The sequence below is a fragment of the Diceros bicornis genome, chromosome 24, assembly GCF_020826845.1.
Source record: "Diceros bicornis minor isolate mBicDic1 chromosome 24, mDicBic1.mat.cur, whole genome shotgun sequence".
NCBI classification, from domain to species: Eukaryota; Metazoa; Chordata; class Mammalia; order Perissodactyla; family Rhinocerotidae; genus Diceros; species Diceros bicornis.
This window is the reverse complement of record NC_080763.1, coordinates 34,401,220-34,428,561: the sequence shown is the minus strand read 5'-3', so window position 1 is coordinate 34,428,561 and position 27,342 is coordinate 34,401,220. Positions and strand designations below refer to the sequence as shown.

The 27,342-nt window shown below is 37.2% G+C and overlaps 1 protein-coding gene across 2 annotated transcripts in view; it reads left to right on the top strand.

Annotated features, from left to right (window-relative positions):
• The window catches only part of GALC (galactosylceramidase), a 61,778-nt gene extending 35,274 nt beyond the window's left edge, over positions 1 to 26,504 (top strand). For both annotated transcript variants that reach the window (XM_058567489.1, XM_058567490.1), the window contains 8 exons: positions 531 to 658; positions 5,171 to 5,260; positions 5,992 to 6,078; positions 8,218 to 8,368; positions 10,347 to 10,527; positions 17,703 to 17,866; positions 19,319 to 19,395; positions 24,596 to 26,504. In XM_058567489.1, coding sequence (XP_058423472.1) covers positions 531 to 658; positions 5,171 to 5,260; positions 5,992 to 6,078; positions 8,218 to 8,368; positions 10,347 to 10,527; positions 17,703 to 17,866; positions 19,319 to 19,395; positions 24,596 to 24,742 — 1,025 coding nt within the window. In that variant the 3' untranslated portion in view covers positions 24,743 to 26,504. The remainder of the gene's footprint in view (positions 1 to 530; positions 659 to 5,170; positions 5,261 to 5,991; positions 6,079 to 8,217; positions 8,369 to 10,346; positions 10,528 to 17,702; positions 17,867 to 19,318; positions 19,396 to 24,595) is intronic.
• The last annotated feature ends 838 nt before the right edge of the window (positions 26,505 to 27,342 follow it).

The window sequence follows — 27,342 nt, the reverse complement described above, 5'->3', positions numbered from 1 at the left end:
AACTAATATACTTTTCTAATTTTGTCATTGTTTTTTTTCGGGGTGGAATGGGACATGAAATATTGCTCATTTTTAGGGCCAGCTTTGGAGGTGCCCAGTAAATATAGATTGTGGAAAGAAACTTGTTTGAAACCATAAAGTTTAGTTTTTGAAATGTATTATTAACTATTTTGCCTTATTTTTTTTTGTAGTTATATTAGGATGGGTTAAATAGAGATGAACAAAGGTTTGGAGGGGATAACTTTATTTTATTCTTGGAAAAAAAAAAGACTTTAATATTCTTGAATATTAATATTCTTGAACTGACAGTGTCATTCATTTATTTTTACCAATCATTCTAAGAATGTTCCCACAATTGTACCATTTAACTGTATTAATTATTCAAAAGTTGAAACATGAGGTTGACAAACTTTTTCCTCCAAAATAGAAAATAGCTTATTAGACTCAGATCGGTAGATGGTTTTCTTTTTTTAAGAAACCCTATTATCACCATTTTAATCTTATTTGGGTCTGTCTCTGCTTTTCTGTAGCTCATACCACTCAGTTTACTCAACCAGGTTGGTATTACCTGAAGACAGTTGGCCATTTAGAGAAAGGAGGAAGCTATGTAGCTCTGACCGATGGCTTAGGTAACCTCACCATCATCATTGAAACTATGGTAATTCTTTGTTGTTTTTATTGGATTAGCTCACTTTGTTAGTTTTGGAAAAACAGCATGAAACCCAACTGAACACGTTTTTTTTTTAAACCTGCTTTACTAAGTATAATTGACATATAATAAACAACATGTAGGGGAGGAAGAAACTTCTTCCTATACCCTCCTGGGTTCAGTGCTGGGGTCTCACAAATTAAAAAGACAGATTAACAGGAGAAATAAAAACAGAGTTTATTTGTGCATGCAATGCAGATACATGTGGGAGAAACTCAGTGATGAGTAACTCAAAGGGGTGGTTAGAATTTGGGTTTAGTAGGTAATGAGGAGGGGGAGAAAGGGCACTTATGGGAAAATAAATGAGTTTTTGGAAAGCTAAATGGGTTTTCAGGAGAACAAATAGGAAATGAGAAAGTGGTGAGAATTGTCTATACTGGTATGAGTGGTCTTTCCTCTCCTTCAGGGCCATAAAACCCCCCTGGAGATTTGGGGTAGGTTTTATTCTCATTCCTCCTTTCTGGGAGTAGATACCCTGAAGAGGAATTTATTGTCACCTTATTTCTCAGAAGTTCCTGCTATTAGGCAGTTAAGGGAAGCTCAGAGGAGACTTTTTTCTGCATCTCTTGAGGCTCAAATATCTTCAACTTAAAATAACCTTTATAACCAAGTGGCGTATTTTGGGGTGGCATATTCTGATCCTCTGTGAACACGTACTTAAAGTGCACAATTCCATAAGTTTTGACACGTATATGCCCAGTAAACTATCATCACTATCAAGATAGTGGACATATCCATTATCCCCCCGAAAAGAGTACTCATGTCCCTTTGTAAATACTTGAGCTTTTTAGGAAACTGCCAAACTGTTCTCCAATGTGATTGTACCATTTTAAATTCACATCAGCAGCATAATGCGAGTTCCAGTTTTACTTTATCACTGCCAATGCTTGGTGTAATCAGTTTTTTTAGTTTTAGGTATTAGTATGTACGATGTGGTATTTCATTTTGGTTTTAGTTTGCATTTCCCTAATGACTGATGATGTTGAGGTTTTCATGTGCTTATTTTTCATTTATATATCTTCTTTGGTGAAATGTCTGTTCAAATCTTTTGACTATTTTTTATTTGGTTACTATTTTTATTTGAGTTGTGCAACCATTACTGTTATCTAATTCCAGAACATTTTCATCACCCCAAAAAGTAACCCCATACCCATTAGTAGTCACTCCCCATTCCCTTCTCCTCCATCCCCTGGCAACCACTACTCTACTTTTTGTCTCTGGATTTGTCTATTCTTGACATTTCATATAAATGGAATCATACAATATGTGGCCTTTTGTTTCTGGCTTCCTTCACTTAGCTTAATGTTTTCACGGTTCTATATCAGTACTTATTATTTTTATGTTTGTATAATATTCCATTGTATGGCTATACCACATTTTGTTTATTCGTTTTTCAGTTGATGTATGTTTGGGTTGTTTCCAGTTTGTGGCCACTATGAATAATGGTGAGATTAACATTTGTGTATAAGTTTTTCTGTGGACATGTGTTTTCATTTCTCTTGGGTATGTATCTAGGAGTAGAATGACTGAGTCAAATGGTAACTATATTTAACATTTCGAGGAACTGACACATTGATTTTCAGTTTACACCATTTTACGTTGCTACCAGCAGTATGTGAGACTTCCAATTTCTCCACATCTTCCCCAGTAGTGGTTATTGTCTGTCTCTTTTATTATAGCCATCCTAGTGGGTGTGAAGTGGTATCTTATTTTAGTTTTGATTTGTACTTTCCTAGTGACTAAGGATGCGGGCATCTTTTCATGTGTATATTGGCCATCTGTATATCTTCTTTGGAGAAATGTCCATTTAAACACTTTGCCCATTTTTAAATTGGGATTGTCTTTTTATTATTGAATTGTAAGTATTATTATATATTCTAGATAAAAGTCCCTTATCAGATATATGATTTGCAGACATTTTCTCCCATTCTTTGGGTTGTCTTTCACTTTCTTAGTGGTGCTGTTTGAAGTAAGAAAGTTTTGAATTTTGATGAAGTCTGATATATCTATTTCTTGTGCTTTTGGTGTCATATCTAAGAAATTATTGCCTAATCCAAGGTCTTGAAGATTTACACCTATGCTTTCTTCTAAGAGTTTTATAGTTATAGTTTTAGCTCCTACATTTAGGTCTTTGATCCATTTTATTTTTTTAAGTATGAGGTTAGATATGTGTCCAACTTAATTCTTTTTGCCTATGGGTATCTAATTGTCCCAGTACCAATTTGTTGACTGTTCATTCCCCATTGAATTGTTTGGCTTCTTTGTTGAAAATCAGTTGGCAATAAGTGTGAGAGTTTTCTTCTGGACTCTCAATTTTATTGCATTGGCCTATATATCTATCCTTATTTATGTAAGCCTCACACTGTCTTAATTACTGTAGCTGTATAGTATGCTTCGAAGTACAAGTCCTCCAACTTTGTTATTTTTCAACATTGTTTGTCTGTTCTGGGTCCCTTGCTTTTCCATATAAATTTTAGGATCAGCTTGTCAGTTTCTGCAATGAGGCTAGCTTGGATTTTGATAGGGATTATGTTTAATCTCTAGATCATTTTGCCATTATAACAATATCACATCTTTCAGTCCATGAATATGGGATGTATTTTCACTCGTTTATGTCTTATTTAATTTCTTTCAATGATGTTTGTAGTTTTCAGTGTACAAGTCTTGCATTTCTTTTTGTTAAAGTTATTATTCCTAAGTATTTTATTATTTTGATATAACTATAAATGAATTATTTTCTTAATATCACTTTCAGATTTTTCATTGCTAGTGTATAGAAATACAATTTATTTTTATATATTGATCTTATATCCCACAGCATTCTGTACTCATTTATTAGTTTTTTAGCAGATTTTCTGTATATGAGATTATGTCATCTGCAAGTAGAGATAGTTTTACTTCTTCCTTTCCAACCTAGATACATTTTATTTCTTTTCCTTGCCAAATTGTCTGCTAGTATAATGTTGAATAGAAATAATGAGAATGTGCATCCTTGTCCTGTTCCTAATCTTAGGGGAAACACTTTCAGCCTTTCTACATTAAGGGTAATGTTAGCTCTAATTTTTTTTGTAAATATTTTTTGTAAGGTTAAGGAACTTCCCTTTTATTCCTAGTTTGTTGAGTGCTTTTGTCATGAAAGGCTATTGGATTTTGCCAAGTGCTTTCTGTGTCTGTTGAGATGATCATGTAGTTTTTGTCCTTCTTTTACCAATATAATGTATTACATTGACTGATTTTTGTATGCTAAACTAGCCTTGCATTTCTAGGATAAATCCCGTTGTCATCCTGTATAATCCTTTTTATTTGTTGCTAGATTTGATTTACTGGTATTTTGTTGAGGATTTTTGTGTCCAAATTCATAAGAGATATTGGTCCATAGTTTTCTTTTCTTGTAATGTCTCTGTCTGGTTTTGGTATCAAGGTAATACTGACCCCACTGAATGAGTTGGGAAATGTTCCTTCCTCTTCTGTTTTTTAGAAGCATTTGTGAAAGATTGGTATTTATTCTTTAACTGTTTGGTACAACTCATCAGTGAAGCCATCTAGTTCTGGTATTTTCCTTCAAGAAAGTTTGGGTTTACTGATTCAATCTCTTGTTATACGTCTATTCAGATTTTGTGTTACTTTTTGGGTCAGCTGTGGTAGTTTGTTTTTTTCTGGGAATTTGTCTATTTTATCTATGTTACTTAATTTGTTTGCATACAATTGTTCATAGTATTCCCTTATATTCTGTTTTTATTTCTATAAGATTGGTAGAAATGTTCTCCTTTCATTCCTGATTTTAGTGATTTGAGTCTTGCCTTTTTTTTCCCTTTGGTTAGTAAACCTAAAGGTTTGTCAATTTTGTTCATCTTTTCAAAGAAACCACCTATTATAATTGTAATTTTTTTATTGTCCACAAAGCCTAGCCCAGAACCGTATGTTGTAAGTGCTCTGTGATTGTTGAACCCCCCTGAAGTCGGGATTATGCCTCATGCCTCTTTTGATCCCAGCCCATTGTAGTGACTATTTAGTAAAAAATGATGTTGGCAATGTGAGAACTATTTGTTCTGTGTATCTACCTGAACTTGGTTGTGTATATGAAGGTTATATTTAGATGAGATGCCTTTTCAGTGAAAATATCCTAAGTGTTTGCTTTTTATTCGATGTATTTTACTTGAAAAACAGTTATAACATAAAAATTACTCTATGTCTGCCATAAAATGACTCTGGAATTTAGCTATGAATTTAAAGTTTGATTCAGTCAAAATGCCATTGAGCTTTACTTTGACTAGGCATACACAAGAGACATTCAATAAAGATTATATTAGAAAAAAGTCTTTAAAATTTGAAATGAACTCATATTTATCACCTACCGTGTGCCGTTTCTGTTAATCTCAGGGCATTAAATATTTAACATTTTTCTCCTAGGATGGCTTGTACATCATTTGGATAACTTATGTAATTTTTTTTTCTCCTCAGAGTCATAAACATTCTAAGTGTATACGGCCATTTCTTCCTTATTTCAATGTGTCACACCAGTTTGCTACCTTCATTCTTAAGGGTTCTTTTGTAAGTAAATGTGTAGGATTTTTATTTTGGTTTTGATTTGAGAATTTATATATTTTGTCACAGGCTAGCAGTTCTTAAGTGAAGTCTTATATTACAAGCTATTAAGAGTTTGTATATGAATAGACAAATGCCCTGGTGTCTTCCATCTGCTAACTGGTTTAGCCAAACAGTACAGAAGCCACGAGGAGGTAAAACTCTCTGTGGCTTTGAAGAACACTTAACAAAAGTCACTTGCAAGAAAGTTATTCTTGTTGGTAGGAGCATCAGTTATGTGGTCTAGGGAACTATCAAGCATTGATCTTTACAGTACTCTGAACAACAACAACAAAAGACACCAGATTCTTGCTATTTCTACTTATTATTAGATTTGAATACAGAAAATACAGTGCCCTCTCTGACTACTAATCACATAAGAATTGTTTTTTAATACCAGAAAATTCTTAGAAAGTTTTTTACACAGGTACAATAATGAGTATTTTTGAAGCAAAGGCACTAAAATCTTTTTAAACATTTGCCAAAAGTCTGTAGTATTTATAGGAATAAAGTATTTGCTTGAATAATGTCTTCCTATTTTCAAAATGTTACTATTTAAAATTTGAGGTAGGTCTTTTGGTAAATAGAAATAAAGTGCACATTGTTATTGGTTCATTCTTACTTGTACTGGTTTTGGAAATCCTCAAAGAGCGTATGATGAAACACTCAACTATGCTTTTTCTGTGTTTTTTCCTCAGAGTGAAATACCGGAGCTACAGGTGTGGTATACAAAACTCGGACCACCATCTGACAGATTTCTTTTTAAGCAACTGGATTCCCTATGGGTAGTTTTAAAATAAATTCCTCTATTTTGAGCATTGCAACAGTAAAGGGGAACAGAAATTTGATTAATGAATTATGACTTTTTAATTTTATAATTGATTTTATGGTGGTAGCATGATAGAGCTAAAGTTGTCCCCAACTGTTCTTTGTTTTTTTTCAATAGAAATCCTCTTCAAGGCAGTATAGAAGCTTGTGTGTTTGCTCTTAGTATTTAGTTTGTCTTGGTGAATGGTACCACCATCAGTTTGCTGCCCAAGTAAGAAATTTGAGTCTCATTTGTGTCTCTCTTTTCCACTCACTCTTTATATACCACCAGTGATCAAGTATAGACGATTCTGTCATCCACATATTTCTCTTACCCATTCTTTATTCTCTGTTCCCACTGCTACTGCTTGTTTCAGTTCCTCATTCTCTCTCTCCTGGATTTCAGAAACTACCTCCTGTTTTTCCTGCCTCCTATCTGCCTCTCTCCACCCCACCTACCACTCTCTGCCAGAACGATGTGTCTAAAATGCAGATCTGATTCTTGTCAAGCCCTTACTCGAAGTACCTCTCTGATTTTTCCTGTAAGTTCACCTCCCTTAGCGTAGCACCTGACCCGCGTTATCCCCTCACCAGGTAAAAGGCTGCTTTCCTTTCTTGATGCGTGTCCTTCTAAACTGGCCTCTCCTCACTGACTAAACTTCTTGTGTTTTTCGGAGCATGGCATGCCAGTTTACTTGCTTCTGTGACTTTGCACATGCCTTTTCTTCCTCTTCGAATGCCTTCTCCTCATATCTTTGTCATCCTTCAAGACTCAGCTCACCTGTCACTTCCTCTGAAGCTTTCCCCACCAGTCTTAGCTCATAGCCACCCAGGAATATGTTTGTACCTAGCGAAACACTTTTCCTGCTACACTGGCACCTTGAGTGGGGCCCTGCCTTAGCTTTTTATCTCAGGTGCCTGCTCTAGTGCTTAGCACATGGTGGTTTCTCAGGAAATGTTTCAAAGAATGGACTGGCTCAAGCAAGTGCATTACTTCACCTAATTGACACAAATCTGCTGCTTTTTCTGATAATTATTAATGTTCTGTGAATCAACCAGTCACTATCAATGACGGAATACATGTAATATATTAAATTATAAAAAAAGAACAGTCTGTACTTTTTGCACAACAAATTGCCAGAAGCAGCATAATAAAATAAATTTTTCCCCATAGGAAAAATAGTATCATTTGGGGTTATTTCTGAGCCAGAATATGGTGTTAGATATTTCATAGATCCGACCAACAATTTATTATTAAAGCAAAGATGGGATATAAACACCTTTAATTTACAGTAGAAAAAGAAAACTGCTCAAATTTCATAAAATGGGCATACATTTAATGCCTACATAAACTATGCAGAAGATCCCAGTGTCTTCAGAGGTCTACATTTAGCACAGAACAGCTATGACTTGGGGAGTGGTTCTCACGGGTCACTCACTGAACGGAGCACTTTATAAACATTATCTCGTTTAATCCTCACAACAGCCCTAGGAGGTGTGTATTTTTTCCCTCCTTTTGTTAAGGAGATGGTGGCTTAAAGAGACCAAGTTGCCAAGATCATAAATGTGACATAAACCCTACTTGCTAATTGAACTATATATTGAACATATAATGAATAGGACTTTTTTTTCTTAATAGTAAAAGGTGTTCTGTGATTAACAGCTGAGTCAATAGTGAGATTTTATGGATTTTTCTACCTTAGTAAAGTCCTAAAAGATAAATAAGCAGATGTCTTAGTTACATGTATTGAGTATACACAAGATTTACAGAGCTTACAGTCCAGTGGAAAAGAAGAGACTAATAGAAATACGTTTTGGGACCATCTAGGGGGTCCTCCTTTGGGACCTCCTTCCTCCAAGTAATGAAATTCTTTTAAAATCATTTCTGTAAAGGATTTTAAAGTAAAAAGTAAAAAGTAAAATTTTGTAAAGGCTTCTAAATAACTTAAAAAAGATTCCGAGGGCCTTTATGTTGGGTGTGTCCTTCACAAGTGGTTAGGAAGTTCTGACGGGAATGAGTTTGGCTTTTCTTTAAGCTTATTTTTTATATGCTATTTTGCCCAAATGGGACGAGCCAAAGCCCCTGGTCTTGAATACGGTGGTGCCTTCTTTCCCAGCTCCTCGACGGCAGCGGTGGTTTCACGCTGGAGCTGCAGGAGAATGAGCTGTTCACGCTCACCACCCTCACCACCGGGAGCAAAGGCAGCTACCCACTGCCTCCAGAATCCCAGCCCTTCCCACGCATCTATAAGGATGATTTCAATGTTGGTAAGTTTTTTTCATTAAAACGTAACTTGGTTTCCATTTTTAGCAGTAGTGGATAGATTTCTACCTGTCAAACCGGTGCATGGTGGAGAGGCTGTGAAAAGTACATTCATTTAGCTCTAAATTGCTATGGGGTAAACGAGACCTAATTTTTGCATTATTTCAAGGTAAATCTCAACTTGGGGATTTTTCAGTGCCAGAAAAAACTGTCAGAATGAAAGTTATAATTCTCACTTATGTTTAGTGAAACAAGATTTGTAACACTGCTGCTACCCCGTTAGCCATATCTCGTGAAAGCCATTATTGACACCTTCCTTTTGTTGGGCGTTAAGGCACATTAATATCTTTCCCCAGTGCTGGCGCACTGTGTACTAAGGACAGTTATGCTATCCTTGGGTCATTCAACTCATTACCTTCCAGCTGTGCCTGGGAGTTTTATATTTGAGCTCTCCTGGTGTTCTAGGAAGATCTGTCCTAAAGCTGTTAGAAAAGCTTTTGATTATAGGTAATTTATGGAAACTGAAAAGTTAGAGGGTATGGTCATTGTGGTTATGTTCCTACATCACTTAGTAAGCAACAAAACTTGTTGACTAATAGGTGTATAGCATTATGGACCTCCCAGACAGGGTCAGGTGGCTCTAGTCTCTGCTTCTAAAATCTGTAGCTGTAGGAGAGAAGTAGGGAGGGAAACTAGCTTTGCTAGAGAGCTACTTGAACTTCCTGTTGCTGGAGCGCTGCTTCTTCCGTCACAGATGGAGACTCCTCCACCCACTCCAGGTCACTGCCTTGGGGTCTCAGCTCCCTTTCTTTCCCAGGAAATGATCTCCTGGTTGATTGGAGTGCAAGGCCCTTGGGACTGTGTGCTGGAGTCCTCTCAATTATTTGGATAACACAGACAACAGTGACCCTCAAGGGAGTTTGCTGCTTTGTTTTCTTACAACTCTTTAAAATGGTCTCTTAGGTGAATCTATTAATTTTGTCACCCACAAGTGTCCTGACAATGTTTGGCTCAGTTCTCTGTTTGGAAAAATAATTCTTGCCTTCAGTAGGTGAGGAGTCTGTGGAAGATGGCCTAGTTAAGGAAATTGAAGAACTTCTGCCAACACCAAAACTATTTGTTTTGTGACCTGAAGGCTGAAAGGCAATTCTAAACCATCAAATCTAAAATGTAATGCTTTATTGGCTACAAAATAAACTAAAAACTAAAGTTAAAAACTATAAGCCAGTCTTTAGAACTACTTTCTAGGGTTCTTAATATCTCAAATGATGTGACAAATGTGAAATCACGTGGAAAAGCATGAAGTGTGAAATAGCTATAGGATCTTATGACTAAAGTTGCTCTTCTATAGCCTTCATCATGTAAGACTATAATTTAATTTAATAAAACTAGGAAGAGATTGATAGATGGCTTAGGCCCCAAACTGGTTTTTGCTCCATTTTAGAAATAGAAGAAAATTTGTAATTTGTAAATTCTGTTCTTGTTATGGTAAGCCTTTTCTAATGTTCTCTAAGCTGATGACTCTGACCAGAGATTTAGAACCTTGTTTGACAGATATTAGAAATAATAAAACTCTCTCTTATTGAGTCCTTGCTAAGTGCTGGCTTATGTATACATTTTATATACATTCTTTCATTTAATTCCCTTGTCTTCTTGCCCACTTAGAAATGAGGAACTTGACACAGACTGAGCTAGAATTTGAACCGAGGTCTGCCTGACTCCAAAACTCATGATCTTTCCTCTTAAGCAATTGCATGTATTAAATACCTAAAGTCTGTATGTCAAACTGATCATATTGATGTTTAATGATGATACAAAAATCAGTATCTCTTTATTAACCTAAACCCTAAACTTTTACTGGTTATAAGTATCATTTACTTATTTAAAATTTTCAGAAGTTTCAAAATGTACCATAAAATAAGAGAGAGGAGAGATTCTGTAAGGATTTGATACTAAACAGAGAATTTGTTGTGCTCTGAGCAGATTACCCATTTTTTAGTGAAGCTCCGAATTTTGCTGATCAGACTGGCGTTTTTGAATATTTTATGAATGTGGAAGACCCTGGAGAGCATCGCTTCACACTACGCCAAGTCCTCAATCAACGACCCATTACTTGGGCTGCTGATGCATACAACACGATCAGTGTTATAGGGGATTACAAATGGTATGTAAAATTGGTGTCGTTCATCTAGATTCTGCTGAAATAACCTTGTAGTGTTGTCGGGTACTTTCTGAAGTGAAGACTTTTCAGTGGTCCTCCTTGTCCAAGAACCTAATAGGTGTGTGATAACTGTTGAGCATCATGGTGGCCACAAACCAGCAGATTGTTTTGCTGCCGTAGTGTCCTTCCCGCAGATTTGCACAATTTAATAGTGACTATTGCAGGAGCAGATTGATTTTAGTATAAAAATTGAGGACTTTTGGATCCAATTATGTTTTTTTTTTTAATAAACTGACTGTGATTTGTTTTTCTTTTTGTTTTGCTGGAGAGTTGATTTGTTGATCTCGTGTTGCCACCTGCTGGATCCATACTAGAATTACACTGTTGTAGTCTGTAGAAAATCTATTTACCAGGTGACAGTAGATGGCAATAGTAAAAAGCAAATCAGCTTTTAGTAGGCTGGTGAATTCAACTCTTTTCTTTAGGTATCTGGTAAAGAGACAAGTTGTATTTATTCTTCACTTAAAATATAAAGACCAAACCAAAGCTTCCCCTTCCGCTTTAAGTCAGTTATAGAATTCCAGTGTACTGGCTTATTATATCTGTTTCAGGTGTTTCTATTTTTCCTTTTAACTAGTATGATTCCGCTGTGAAACATGCGACACAAGCATTCCAGGTTTAGTGATAGGAATTATTAATGCCACAAAACAGCCATATCTGTAGCTTGGACAGGCAAGGGAAGATAATTCTGAAAACAGCCTTGAATTGTTTATCTGTGGAATGGTGCAGAAAGTCTCTATCCCTTCTGTATTGCCTTACTCTCTGTTATAAATCCAAGTTCTAGTCCCAAGATCTGATATAAATCTTGAGAAACTTTCAGTTATCCAGACTTTCTGGAACATTTACAGCAGCATAGAGAGTTACTGGGGTAGCATGAAAGTTCTTACCTAACTTAGGACAACTTTGGTGGCTTGTCTTTTTAAACAACAGAAATGCCATTTATCCCATCATCTCCGTAGTAGACACTTTACCTGGATTTTCTGATCATGTCGGTGGGGTTTGTGATTTCCTCATTTGTTACTAATGGTCTTACTGTAAGACAGGTGTCTGGGTTTAAGTGTCTAAGGGATGGGCCCCATTATTTTGATCACCAGTTTGGAAGCTGGTCACCACAAAAAACCTTTAACTTTCTGTGACAACACTTATCCCCTACACCCGTGGATACTACAGAGGGCTCTCTCTCAACACGAACTCTCTTATTTCTGGCTAGGACTCTAGAAAAATCGAGAGACTCTTTGATTGTAGCAGAGCACCATTCAAAGATTAACCAAAACTCCTCATAACTTTGAAGATTTTGCAGTATTTAAATAGCAATACTCAGTCTTTACTATTGCAGTGGATAAGGAGGTGGGGAAGAGGAGGGTAGGGTAAGTGGGAGAGAGAGAAAGAGGGATATATTCTGAAATAAAAAGAATCAGGGAATGGCAATTATGCATGTCAAGAAAGGACTGTTTTCATCTTTCTTAAGCCCTACTTTCATCATGTTATTAATATGCAGTCACTCTCTCCTGCTGCTAAATCAGATCTACACTTCTACGCCTGACTTCCAAGACCCTTTAAAATTTGGTCTCATCCTGTTTATTTTGTGTTACTTCCCAATATTTCATCCTGTATTCGAGGTAGCCAGATCTGTTCAGAGATCGATACACATCCTGTGTTCATTTCTGTTCTCTGGCTGCGATGTCCACTTATTGTGGGGAAAGGAGGCAATGAAAACTGCGTAACACTAACACTGGTATGAGTGTCCACAACTGCCTTACAGCAGAGGTATCATCCTCCCCACTTTGTAGATTGGGAAACTGAGGCTTCAGAGTAAGATTTGCCCAAGATCCCATACTTGCAAGTTCCAGAACCAGGGCAAGATCTGGCCCATACTCTTTGGACTACACCTCACAACCTCATTTTAATCATCGTCGTCTTCCTAAGAGTAGCGAAGGGACAATAGTGCAGTTTATCTATAGTGCTATTTTAGTAAATCAGCTCTCAATGCGTGGACAGTGCCATCAATTCTTAGAATTGTGTTTGTGGTCAACTTCCTCTCTCATACTGAGATTTAGTTAAAAGTACCAGCACAGTGAATTGAATACCTTTATTTGGTAGACTTTACCAAAGCTACTTGAGACTTTCCATCTTGTTTGTATGCTTTGGTTGGGATCCGAAGACAATCACAGAATTACCTTTTGCTGCACACGTCTGAACTCTGCATCCCTTTGATCAAATTTGCCTAATATTTTGGCTGGGTTTTGTTCTGTCAGCACTCCCGAGAGATTATGGCTGTGGAAGACTAAACCACACTTTTGTTCTGTTTCATTCATTATCTGTAAAATTGCCTGCAAGTTCTGATCTAAGAATCATTTATTCTGGAATGTGATGTGAAAAAAAGAAAAATGTTTGATTTTTTCTCACTCTAACTCTAAATAGAATAAGTGTATGGTGCTGACAGTATCCGTAGCACTTCCAAACTTCTGATGAACCTGAAAAGAGCAAGGAGATGTAAGGACCAATGTTGGTCTTTAGTGGTTTCATGCTGGCGATAATCAACAGAGAGAAAGGCTCCCTCTGCTGTGGGAGGACATACAAGAGGGACGGGGCTTCAATTACTTAGCGTTGGATTTTCCTGTAGCCCAACTTTGATTAGATGATGGAGTGTGGACTTTCCTGATGTGTACCTGTTGTCGCTGCTTCTTTTTTATATTTTCCTTTACATTGTAAAATGTCACTGTGCAAAATTCGCTGATAAGAAACTCTGAGAAATGTAAAAGCCACATAATTCTAATTTTATTTATTTGAGCCTTTTCTCTTTTGTTCTTAGTAAGTCTGGCTAAGGGTTTGTCAATTTTGTTTATCTTCTCAAAGACCCAACTCTTTGTTTCATTAATCCTTTCTGCTGTTTTTTTGGTCTAAATGTCATTTATTTCTGCTCTGATTTTTATCATTTCTCTCCTTCTGCTGACTTTGGGCTTTGTTTGTTCTTCTTTTTCTAGTTCTGTTAAGTGTAATTTAAGGTTGCTTATTTGGGCTTTTTCTTGTTTGTTAATGTGGGCTTGTATCGCTATGAGTTTCCCTCTCCGGACCCCTTTTGCTGCATCCTATATGATTTGCTATGGCATATTTTCATTTTCATTTGTTTCCAGATAGTTTTTGATTTCTCCTTTAATTTCATCAATGGTCCATTGGTTGTTCAGTAGCATGTTGTTAAATCTCCACATCTTTGTCACTTTCCCAGTTTTTTTCTCATAGTTGATTTCTGGTTTCATAGCATTATGGTCTGAAAAGATGCTTGTTATGATTTCAATCTTCTTAAATTTATCGAGGCTTGCTTTGTTTCCCAACATATGGTCTATCCTTGAGAATGTTCCATGCGTGCTTGAGAAGAATGTGTAATCAGCTGTTTTTGGATAGAGTGCTCTGTATATGTCTACTAGGTCCATCTCGTCCAGTTTTTCATTTAAGTCCACTGTTTCTTTATTGACTTTTTGTCTGGATGATCTATCCATTGGTGTAAGTGGGGTATTAAGATCCCCTACTATTATTGTGTTGTTGTTAATGTCTCCTTTTAGGTTTGTTAATAGTTGCTTTATGTACTTTGGTGCTCCTATGTTGGGTGCATATATATTTATAATTAATACGTCTTCTTGGTGGAGTGTCCCTTTTATCATTATATATTGCCCTTCTTTGTCTCTCTTAACCTGTTTTATCTTGAAGTCTACTTTGTCTGATATGAGTATGGCAACACCTACTTTCTTTTGTTTGCCATTAGTTTGGAGTATTGTCTTCCATCCATTCACTGTGAGTCTGTGCTTGTCTTTAGAGCTGAGATGTGTTTCCTGGAGGCAGCATATTGTTGGGTCTATCTTTTTAATTCATCCTGCCACTCTGTATCTTTTGATTTGGGAGTTCAATCCATTTACATTTAGGGTAATTATTGATATATGAGGGCTTAATGTTGCTGTTTTGTCACTTATTTTCCAGTTCTTTTGCATTTCCTTTGTTTCTTGTCCCATTTGTTTTGAACTGCCAATTCAGTTCGGTTGTTCTGTCTTATCTAGTTTTGTTCTGTCTTATCTCTCTCTAGTTTTATCTTTGTTTATCTTATGTGATTTTGTTTTGATTATTTGTTTAGTGGTTACCTTGAGGTTTGTATAAAAAATCTTGTATATGAGATAGTCCATTATCTGATGGCCTCTTATTTCCTTATACTAAGTCAATTCAATCTCTTTCCTCTTCCCCTTCTAAGTCATTCTTGTTACAACTTATTCTATCTTGTGTTGTGGGTGTGTGTTTACAGTGATGAGGTTATATTTATTTTTGGTGATTTCCTTCCTTTGATCTTTGATTTTGGTGTTTAAGTGGTTACTAACCTATTCTGATAAAGATCTACTATTTCTATGATTTTGTCTACCTATTTTTCTCCTTGCTCCAAGCTTTGTATTCCCTTTCTCTTCTTTTTTCATGCCTGAGGATCTTCTTGAGTATTTCTTGTAGTGGGGGTCTTGTGGCCATGAACTCCCTTAGCTTTTGTTTATCTGGGAAAGTTACTCTTTCTCTGTCATATTTGAAGGATATTTTTGCTGGATAGAGTATTCTTGGCTGAAAGTTTTTGTCTTTCAGTATTTTGAATATATCATTCCAGTCTCTCCTAGCCTGTAAAGTTTCTGTTGAGAAATCCACTGAGAGCCTGATGGGAGTTCCTTTGTATGTTATTTTTTGTTTTTGTCTAGCTGCCCTTAATATTGTTTCTTTGTCGTTGACTTTAGCTGGCCTTACCACTGTATGCCGTGGAGTGGGCCTTTGCCTGTTGACGTATTTGGGTGACCTGTTGGCTTCACTTACTGGTATTTCCTGCTCCTTCCCCAGATTTGGGAAGTTCTCAGCTATTATTTCCTTGAATAGGCTCTCTGTTCCTCTTTCCCTCTCTTCTCCCTCAGGAATACCTTTAATTCTTATGTTACATTTCTTAACAGAGTCGGATATTTCTTGGAGACTTTCTTCATTTCTCTTTAGTCTTAGTTCTCTCTCCTCTTCCATCTGGAGCATATCTGTATTCCTATCCTCTATAATGCTAATTCTTTCCTCCATATTGTCAGTTCTGTTCTTTAAAGATTCCAGATTCTCCTTTATCTCCTCCATTGTATTCTTCATCTCCATCAGTACTGATTGGTTTTTCTTTAGGATTTCAATCTCTTTTGTGAAGAAATTCCTTATCTCATTGAATTGTTTGTCTGTGTTATCTTGTATTTTGTTGAGTTTTTTTATGATAGCTATTTTGAAATCTCTGTTGTTTGGGTTATGGATTTCTGTGCCTTCAGGGTTGGTTTCTGGGTACTTGTCATTTTCCTTCTGGTCTGGTGATTTCATGTACTTTTGCATTGTGGTTTGTGTATTCGCTTTGTTTTTCCTCATCCTGGAAATATCTGATTGCAGTTCCATCTGCCGCCACTGTGTGGGGGTTAATGGCTGTGTAATCTGAGCCCCCTGCACTCTGCCCCAGCTGCTCGCTGCAATTGGCTGGCCACTCTGTCTGCTCTGGTCAGCTGAGCTGCAGTGTTGGGCATGCAGGGAGGGGGAGGGCTCTCTCTTTTGCCCTCTGGGTCCCTGGCATCGGGGTCTTCTCGCTCGTCCCTCATTATCCACTCTCCTGGGGTGCTCAGATGTTGATGGCACCCCTGCAGCAGTCCTGAGTCCTCTGTGTGGGAGTTTCCCACTGGCTGAGAGAGCCCAAAGAGCTACGTTTTCCCCGCAGAGGGCTGCCCCTCCCCCCCCCAGGAGCTGCGCTGACCTGGATCGCTGATCTGATGGGGAGGGAGAGGATTTCTTCTTACCTCTCCCCACTTCCTCCGGGTGCCCCAGCACGTCCACTCTCAGATGTGCGGCAGTGTGGATCTTTCCGATCTTCCTTTTTGCTGTCTCGGAGTCCGTTGTTGGTCTGTGACTGTCCCTTTGGTTGTATCTTATGGAGGAAGAGTTTATGGGAAAGCTAACTCTGCCATGATGCTGACGTCACTAAAAGCCACATAATTCTAGATGCAATTTCCCCCTATTTCCAAAATATATTTCTTGGCATTCTGAGTTTTGTTTTAGATAAATTGCTTGATTTACTACTTGGCTCTGTGCAGGCTTTCTTTCTTTCCCATTTGCAGTTAGATTTGGAGTAGGAGGTGAATTATTTTCAGAGATCATGTTGGTTTGGGGTGGTTGCATCATTGCAGAAGGTATCGAGTAGCATTTGTAAAAGGAAGCCTGGAGGAGAGCTCATTGTTAAAGCTCTGGTAGTTCCTGGTTGGCTGAATCTTTCCCCTCCTTTGATATACTCCTGTCAATCAGTGATCCCAGAACCAGGGTTTTACTGCCTCTGTATAGACAGAGATGCTCCGTAGGGGAAAATGTTTTTCAAAGTGGAATTCCAGGACCAGCAGCATCTGCATCACCTGGGAATTTCTTAGACATGCAGATTCAAGGACCCATCCTAGACCTACTGAATCAGACACCGTGGGGGTTAAACATTTAATGAGCCCCCCAGGCAATTTTGGTGCTGCTCAAACTTGAAAACCCCTGTGGTAGAGTCAACATAATGTTGACTGTCTTTGCAGAGAAATAATTTTAGATCTTTCTTCTGGAGTTTTTAAGTCTTGTTAGTATTAAATGTAAAAATTAGCCCCAGAGTAGCTTATTTTCTCCCAGAGGCTCCTAATAGCCTTCACTGCTTCTCTTTACTGATGGAAATTTCATAAACCTTTTTGATTAGAATTGCGTGGAAACTTACCTTTTATGTACTCCTAGAAAAAAATGGCTCCTTTTAATATTATATTCTTAGGATGAGAAGTTGTTTTATTATAGAGAGACAAGAAATAAGTTCTTAAGAAACTTAAAAACAGTAAATATTATTTTCCAGTAACTCATTAAAAGAGGCAATGAAATGACTTGACTTTAGTCACATTAAATTTAAAACCGTCGTCAATGAAGATTCTTGAAGCCCGTTCCTGCTGCAAGCACAGACTTGGGAAATCACATACTCACTTCAATTAGAAGTTTGGAATCGTGTTGCTGTGAAATGACATGTTTGTACTACATTCGGAATGGCATAATTAAAAGCACTAACCAACAGTTTCATTCTGCAGGTCCAATGTGACTATAAAGTGTGATGTTTACATAGAGACCCCTGAGACAGGAGGCGTGTTCATTGCGGGGAGAGTGAATAAAGGTGGTATCTTGATTAGAAGTGCCAGAGGAGTTTTCTTCTGGATTTTTGCAAATGGAACCTACAGAGTTACAGGTGATCTAGGTAAGTGACTTCTTCTGCAGCACATGACTTACTATGGAATATGTTACAGTGAGCATCTGCTTGTTACTTTATGGGGGTGATGAAAGAGCTTTACTTCAAGGCGCTTGGATGTCTAATTGGGAAGAGATTCAACACACGTAAGCAAAGACCAAACAATTCAAAATTATAGAGTTACTTAATTAGTACAGAGAGAGGCAGCTCAGTAAAACAGAAAATTGTACAAAGATTTTTTGAGTATTGTAGAGTTGAGCTAGGCTGTCAGGGTAGGATTTGCAGGGGCTGGGGTGAGGTGAGAGGGAGAGAGAGAGTAGGGAGACAATGCTCAGGAAATACTATAAATAAAAGCAAGACTGTAAGAATGTTGGTACTGTGATTATGGAAATATAGAGAGAGGGATTGATCTGCTTAACATGGAGAAATTTTATTTCCTAATTTAGTTAATAACTTGAAAACTGCTTGATTTTTCTCATTCATCTTAACAGCCCTCGTCTTATGTAGAATAGTATTTTATCCAGAATAGGTGGTTAGAAGATGTTCAAGTTGAATTCCATCCAGTTTGCTTTGGTTTTGGCACACACCGCTCTGTTGAAACTAGACCTTGTTGGTGGTGACTCTTCTTGATTCTTTGTCTCTTGACTTCCTTCCTGCATTAATAAAAATCTTCTCTCCTACAGTTTGCTGATCTTTGCCTTTTTCTAAGGTGAAGAGGGCTCCATAAATAAAATAAAAGTTAAAGAGGGAGTGGGTAGTGAGGACATTAGAGTAGCAATTGCATAATAATAGCATGACCGATCTAGAAGGTACCTCCCTGATTTTCCAATCCAAAACAGAGAGTCAGAGGTTAATGGATTTGTCCACGGTCTCAAAATGAGTTAGCGACAGAACTGGAACTAGGAATTTAAATCTGTATGTTCCGTCCCCACTGCTCTGTGTTTTAAACTGCCCACTCGACATCTCATCCAGAGTTTTTCTCAGGCATTCAAATATAATACATTAAAAACTGAACTCATTATTTTCTCTAATTCTCAGTGAATGCTATTACCGTGTAACCAGTGACGCTAGCTGTGAATCTTGTGGTTGCCTTTGATTACTCCTTCTTATCCTCCATATTCAGTCCAATCAGGTATAAATGTATACCTGAACTATAGATGCTAATGCATTATACACTCTGGTTGGTTTGTAAGTTGATTTCACTGCTTCTCTTATGAGCTCACATATAGTATATGACTCAGAGCAGGGTCTCAATACAAGCTTGTGGAATGTGTGTCTGAATGAAGGATGTTTTGTTTCAAATCAATTGTAGATCTGGAAATGTAGATCCGGAAATGTAGATCCTTATTAAGGCTCACTGTACTGCACACAAATGCCAGCTGAGAACCCCCACTGAGATATGTGATTCTGTGATATAGGTTTTAAAAAAATATCAATTAGGGTAATCTTTTTGTGTTACAGCTGGATGGATCATATATGCTTTAGGACATGCTGATGTTACAGCAAAAAAGTGGTATACACTCACTTTATCTATTAGGGTAAGTATTGCTGCTCAGAATGCCTGGAGGTAAAAATCTTTTCTTGAGCCTTTCTAGAATTTTCTGTTATCAAATGAGAGAAGGAAAGTGTGATAAATAATGGAAATAGGCAGAGAATCTGCATGATACCAGCAAACCACCAGTCCCGAGGATGATAGTGTGTGTCTGGGTAAGCCCACGTGAGAACCATCAGCAGTTGACTTTATCACCCCCTATTTTTTTTTAATTTTGTTTTTGTTTTTTAAACTCAGGAGTGATAGATAAAGTCAATAATTGAACTATTTTTTTCAGCTTTTTTGAGCTAAGGTTATAATTGGAGCTTATAGGTATAAGCAAACTCACATAAATTTATTTTTGATGGATGAGAATAATTCAGTTTTCAGCTATAAGCACACTATTTTAGAAGTTGGTTTCCATGAATGTTTTGTCAGAGAAGATACCAGATTAATTGTAATATCATGGACAGCTAAAACTATTTGTCACTCCTTGGTTGATCATGAGTTATTGATTGACATGCTTCCAAGGGAGGTTGTGTAGAGAAATTCTTCTGTTAATATACTGCCCTCTGCCAAGATGGTCCTGTCATAATTTTGTTTAGGTTACAGTAGAGATTAAAAATGGAATTCAGATAATTTTTTGAACTTGTTCTCTTCTCTTACCCAACCACCAAAAATGACGATACTAATTTTCAGGCAGTAACAATATATATTGAATATCTGGTTTGGGGGTAGCATAGTTTATTTAACTAGACTACACTTGATGGGCATAACTTTGTTTTCAGTTCTTCCCTTTTACAGTGAACTGAGCAGGTGAGGGCTGGCTTTACTTACAGATGGGGGGGCGGGATCTTTTACGTGCCTCTTGGGGTGCACGTGTGCTGTCATTTGTTTAGGCAGATATTTAGAAGTGGAATTGCATTTTAAATTTTAACGGATGCTACCCTATTGCTAGCCAAACTGTACTTCAATTTTTATAGCAGTTATAAATAATATAATAATTGATATTATTGATTTTTAAATGTTTTTTTTAAGCTAATAGACATGATTTGTATTTCCTTGATAATTAAGAAGGTTTCACATCTTCTTATGTTTATTGGCTATTTGTATTTTCTCTTCTCTGAGGTTACCTGTTCCCACTCTTTCCTCATTTTCCTATTGTGTTGTCTTATCCTGATGGATTTATATGAATTTATTATATATTTTGGTTAGTAACCCATTGTGTGTTATCTATGTCACAAATATTTTCTTCTGTGCTGTTGTGTGTATTTTAATTTTGCTTATGGTATGTTTCATGAATAGAAATTTTAAATTTTGGTACCATCAAATATTTCACTTTTTTTTCCATGGCTTTTATGTTTTATTTAAAAAGACCTTCCGCTTTCTCAAGGTTAGGAACATTTTTTCCCCCAAACTGAACAATGTTTAGGATTTTTATTAATGTTTAAGTCTTTAATCCATCTGGAATTTATTTGTGAATTGTAGGGAGAAGAGCCCAATATAATTTTTTTTAAACAAATGGATAGCCGTCATCATTTATTACATAGATAGTCCTTGATTTAAAGGCCGTGTATTTGATGTAAGAGATCATCACAAGTGCATAGGCTTGTTTCTGAACTTTTCTCTGTTTTTTATATTGCTTTGTCTATCATTATCCAATATCACACTCTAAATTTTGGTAGCTTTCTAAAATCTTTGATTGCATAGTTAACATCTTTACCTCCTTCAGAGTTCTTTCCTGACCACCTTACATAAAATAGCACTGTACCTCACACTCTGTCGCTCTCCCCTTTCTTGATTTTTCTCCAAAGCTCTTATTACCTCCTGGCATCATACATCTTCTGTGGATCGTTTATGTGTTTGTCCTGCTCCCTTCACTAGAACATAGCTCCTTTAATCAGGCCTCTGTCTGTGTTATTCGCTGCTGGCTCCAGCACCTAGAAAGTGCCTGGGACGCCCACTGTTGGGGCATGAGCCCAGTGACCACTTGTTGAATGAGTCAGTGGATATTGGTGGGCAAGTTCCTCATTCTTTCTTTTTCAAAATTATCTTTGCTATTCTAGTATATTTACTCTTCTATTTGAATTTTTAAAACATCTTTTCAATTCCATGAAAAATGCTGCCAGTATTACACTGAATTTATACATGAATTTGGGCAAAAATAACATTTTTTTTTAGAATAATATGTTTTCCCATGCAAGAACCTGGAACAAGAATGTACTGCATCTCACCATTTATTAAGATCTCCCACTATGTCCTTCAGCTTTATTTTTGTAGTTCGTGCACATTTCTCATTAAGCTTATTTTTAGTAATTTTATGAATTTTTTGAAATCGTGAATGGGATTTAAAGAATAAATTTCCTTAATTTTTTTTCAGGTACTTTGCATACGTGGTTAAAAAAATCAAAAGGGCTTATTGAAAACAATAAAAAAGGAGCTGCCTCCTGCCTCACCGCTCGTTCCTTCCTCCTGACCCCATGCTTGTTCTGTCCCTCTGATCAGCCACTCTGAACTATTCTAGCTGTTTCTTCTGGTATCTCTTTAATACAGTGTGATTTATTACTTTCAGAAGTTAGCTCTGATCTTGCCACTGGGATGGATGGGGCTTTTGCTGACTTATACCCACTCTTTCCCCAGCCCCATTATTTCTTGTTCCATCAACTATGAGCATTCTGCTACTCCCTTGCATCTCAACTCTATGCGCATCCTCTGAGAGTCTTTCTCCAACTCTCCAGTCTAAAGTATCTCTCAGGCACCCATCACCACATCAATCTGTTTTAATTCTTCGCATGCCACTTATCCCTTACCTCTTATTTATTGTGTGTGTGTATGTCTCCTTCTACTAGAATGTAAGCTCCATAAGAGCAGGGACCTTGCCTTTCTTGTTCATCCTAAATTCCCAGTGCATTAAACAGCGTTTGGCATATAAATATTTGCTGCATAAATGAAAACAAAACAAAACAAAACAACACCATCTTCTGTGATGTCCATTTTCCAAATTACAGCTAATGTGAGGATGTTCTCATTTTAACACTGGCCATTTTTAGATTCTTCTCAGCACACGTCAGGTGCTACGCCCTCAGCACTGTTGCATGGTGGTTAGCACGGTAGACTTTGAAGTCTACTATGTTCCGTTTGCAAGTATTCTATATTGCTCAGCTTCTGTTTTCCCATCCATAAGACCATGACGACCACCCTTCTTATAAAGATCGCATGAGATCATATATGTGCAAGTTTGGTACAGTACCCGATATGTGGTAAGCACTTAATGAATCAAGATAATATTTTTAGGAGCAGGCGTATTTGGAACCAGGCATGTTTGGAACCAACTCATATTTCCTTGCTGACACCTACTGAGACTTCCAGCAAGTTCTTCACAGCTCTGTGAGCTTCTGTTTCCTTGAGCTCCATTTCCTGTAAGATGGAGATAACTTCCAAGGTTGTTTTAGGGTTAACTATTTTTTATTCTTTCATTCGACACATTTTTATTAAGCATCTATTATATGCACTTTTCTAAGTGCTAGGAATACAACAGGGAACAACACAGACAAGGTTCCTGCTCTCTTGGAGCCTATATTCTTCTAGGACAGGGGTCAGCACACTTTTTCTGTCAAGGGCCAGAGAGTAAATATTTTAGGCTGTGTGAGCCACGTGGTCTGTGCTGCAGCTGCTCCACTCTGCTCTTGTAGTGAGAAAGCAGCCACAGACAGTAGGCAAATGAATGGGTGTGTCTGTGTTCCTGTAAAATTTTATTTATAAAAATAGATGGCTGGTCTGTGGGTCATAGTTGGCTGACTCCTGTTCTAAGACAGTAAAGTTGTAAATAAATAAAGAAATAAAATCATGAAGGAAAAATAGGGTAGTGAGATAAAGTAGCTCCCCTGCCCGGATTGTTTAGATAGAGAGGTCAGGGAAGACCTCTAGGAGTTGCTGACGTCTGAGCTGGGACCTGAATGATGGGAAGAGCAGCCTGAGCAGAGGGCACTTCTGTGACTGGCCTCGTGTGAGGAGCATCCGGGAGGCCAGGCTGGCTGACTCCTGGGGAATGAGGAGCTGGGGAGGAGGAGATGAGGTACCGTTAGACGGGTTTTGTGCTTCATATGATTTGCGTCTGTGAGTCCCGTGGCTCAGTGTTAATATTCACTATGTCCTAAGTGGAAGAAGATGCTCAGTAAGCACGGTTAGAGCTGAAGATAGCTGTGCAGGTGTGTCGTAAGAGGAATGTATGTGGTGCTGAATGTGGAGTTGGACAACTTGGATTCAAGTCTTAGCTCTGCTAGTCAGTCTGTGACTTTGAGTTTTAATCTTGTGAAATCTCAGTATTTCCATCCGTAAAAGAACTAAGTTAAGGCCCACGGCGTTATAATTCTGTGACTTAAGAACAGGTTTCATTTTGGTTCTTGGCCTAGTACTCTGGATCTTTAGCTCTTCACCCTTTGAAATTAACCAGTTTTAAGTGTTTAGCTGTAATTGTGTGCTGTGAATATACACGCATAAGCGTGCTGTAATAATGATAATCAGAGCGAACATCTGTTGTTCACCGTGTGCCAGGCACGTAGCTAAGTAGGAATGGCGGCCATCTGTGGAAGACATTATTTTTATCTTTCTCTGTCAGTGACCAGTAAGTCGTTTCTATGGCTACTCCCATTCTCCACCCCACCCCCTCCCCGGGCCCCTCTTGCCAAATGACTTTGAAGTGATTTTCTGTACGCGGGGACAAAGCAACGGCTGGGGTAAGGTTCCTTAACAAAGACCTTAATTAAACAATGAGGCAGAGGTGAACGTTTTGGCTCCAGCCATCATGTCTGAAGAGCTGGTGGCTGTTAGCCACAACACTTGTGTATGCAACTACTTGTAAATATAAATGTTTTTCATTTTAGTGGGCTTTTGTCTAGAATTTTATAATAATGTTATGAAAAGCTTTATATTTCTGTTGGTTTTACAACATTTTGGTGGATACAAGGACATATTGAGGTATGTGCCTTGGAAACTATTTACATTAAGTACATAGGAATTTCCTCTGAGAAAATTTTTCCTGTGTTTCAAACTTTTGCTCAAATTTGTGAAATTGTATTTTGCTGTGGTAAGTCTTAAGTGAGAAGGATATTTGCTCCACTAAGTAGGTGGGCCATAAGTTATTGAGAAACAGACTTCAGAGAATCATTTTCATATGTCTTCAAGGGGTGCATTTCTCTCTCCTCCAGGGTCATTTCTCCTCTGGCATGTTGAATGGTAAGTCTCTCTGGACAAATGTCCCTGTGAATTTCCCGAAGAATGGCTGGGCTGCGATTGGAACTCACTTCTTTGAATTTGCACAATTTGACAACTTTTATGTGGAAGCCACAGGCTAATACAGAGCACCGTAGAACATTCTTGGGATTTTCTTTCTTTCTGTTTGGTTTTGGTTCAGAGCCAATTCTTGTTTTGATGGAGCAGTGTATGAGCCTTTTGGAGGCTAAAAATAATGAAGAGTAAATGAAGAGAAAAATATATTTTTGCTTGATCTGCTGGAAGAGTTTTTTAGAACTAATTCCAAGGGGAAACAGATGAATCTTTACCATTACCTGAGTTGTCCCTTAAATTCAAACCATACATTGGTCCTCTCCTTAGAAGTGGTTTCCGTGGTTCAGACCTGAAGCCTTGGTGTTAATGCTGAGGTACCTCTTTTCATCTTATTTGCAAGTGATCATGCAGATGGCAATAACTTGATCGTCACTGAGATGTATTTATTAACGCTGACTGTGTGTTTGAGTGAGTTGATGTCCTTGTCTGAAGAAAACGCTGCCATAATAGGAACCTGAAGAACACTGGAAGTGCTGCTTTTTGAAAACCATTTCAACGTGTTATCCTTAACCTCTAAAACATATTTTTTCTTTTCCTTTTTAAGATGATGCTTTTGAATATAGATACAATGATTTGAAAAATGCCTCATTAATAAACTACCTCTGAAACTATTTCTGCAGTAATAAATATTAGCAGATTTAATTGGGTTATCTGCATTTTTAATTCTTTCGGATCCAACTTTTACTCTTGTAACCCTTATAACTCTCTGTGAACATTTTCCCAGGTGGCTGGAAGGAGGAAGAAAATCCCACATAGCCAATGCTGTAAATGGGTCTAAAGTTAAATTGTAGCAATTTTCTTGTATGTCATTTCATTGTGCTTTTCCTGGTCTGTCTGCTCATGTGGTACTGGTAACAGACTAAAATAGCTAATGAATTCTTTTATTTCCTTGTGCGGGGAAGAAGGGGAACACTTAGCCTTTTGTTAGTTCATAGAATTGGGTCATCCTCTAATATTTTGTGTGGTTACATGCATTTATTTCATTGAAGTATGAATATGTTTATATTTAAGTATGAGTAAGCATATTTCTCATGCAGTATAATTTGTATCTAAGCGTTAGTGGACCTCCTAGAAACAACTTAATTATTCATGTGGATAAAGTTAATTCTGGAATTCTTTATAATGAACTTCATTGAACTAATTCTTATATTTGGAATTTGTAATGGTTTAACATAGACTAAACTGACATGAAGTTTTGTATTACTATTAAAGACAAGAAGCTAGATATTAGAATAAATCAGATTACAGAGAAAATTTTTAAATTAAAACCAAGTCTAAGTGATTTCCACTTCAGGTTCTACATATTTTTTTAAAATTAACTTCATGGAGGTATAATTGACATACAATAAAATGTTCCCGTTTTAAGTGTACAGTTCAGTGAGTCTTGAGAAATGCATATACCCATGTAACCAACACTGCAACCGAGATATCAAACATTTCCATCACCCCAGGAAGTTCTCTTGTACCCCTGTGCAGTCATTTCCTTTCCCCCCACCCCCTCCGTCTCAGGCAACCATTGATCTGATTTCTATCACTATTGTAAGTTTTCTTTGTTTCAAAACATGTTAAAAGTGGCATCATACACTATGTACTCTTTCGTGAATGGTTCTTTCATTCAGCATAATGCTTTTGAGATTTGTCCGTGTTACTCTGTATGTCAGTGGTTTGCTCCTTATTTCAAAGAGTATTCCATTGTATGGATATACTACAATTTGTTCCCTCCAGTTTTTGGTATTACAAATAAAACTGTTATGAACATTTGTGTACCAATCTTTGTGTGGACATATGTTTTCATTTCTTCTGGGTAAATACCAAGGAGTGAAATGGCTGGACCTTTTGGGAAGTGTATGTTTTACTTTATATGAAACTGCCAAACTGTTTTCCAAAATGATTGTATGATTTTGCACTCCCATCAGCAATGTTTGAGAGTTTCAGTTGCTCCACATTCTTGTCGGTGCTTCATATTGTTATTCTTTCTAATTTTAACTCTTTCTTGGGTGTGTGTAGTAGGTGCTTCAGATGTTCAGGATATTTTCATGGGCTTATTTGTCATTCATATGTTTTCTTTTGTGAAATGTCTGTTTAAATCTGTTGCTCATTTAAAAAATAGGGTTGTCGGTCGTATTATTGAGTTGTTGGAGCTCTTTATATATTCCAGATGCAAGTTTCATTTTTTTAAAATCATGTGTATGTTCTGCAAATTATTTTCTCCAAGTCTGTATCTTTTGAAGAGTACAAAAATTTAATTTGGAAGTCCAATTTATCATTTTTTCCATTTATGGTGGGTGTTTTTTTGTGTCCTAAGAAATCATTGTCTACCCCAAGTTCACAAGGATTTTCTCCTTTGTTTTCTTCTAGAAGGGTTATACTTTTAGCTTTTACATTCAGGCCTGTGATCTATGTTGTATTCCTTTTTATATGTGACAATGAGAGGTGAGGATTGAGGTTCATTTTTTTTTCCTGTATGGATATTCAGTTTTTCCAGCATCATTTGTTGAAAAAAGAACATTCTTTGTCAAAAATCAATTGATTATATATGTGTATATCCAGAAATAAATTCTCTATTCTGTTCTTTTGATCTATATGTCTATCTTTAGGCAAATAGTGC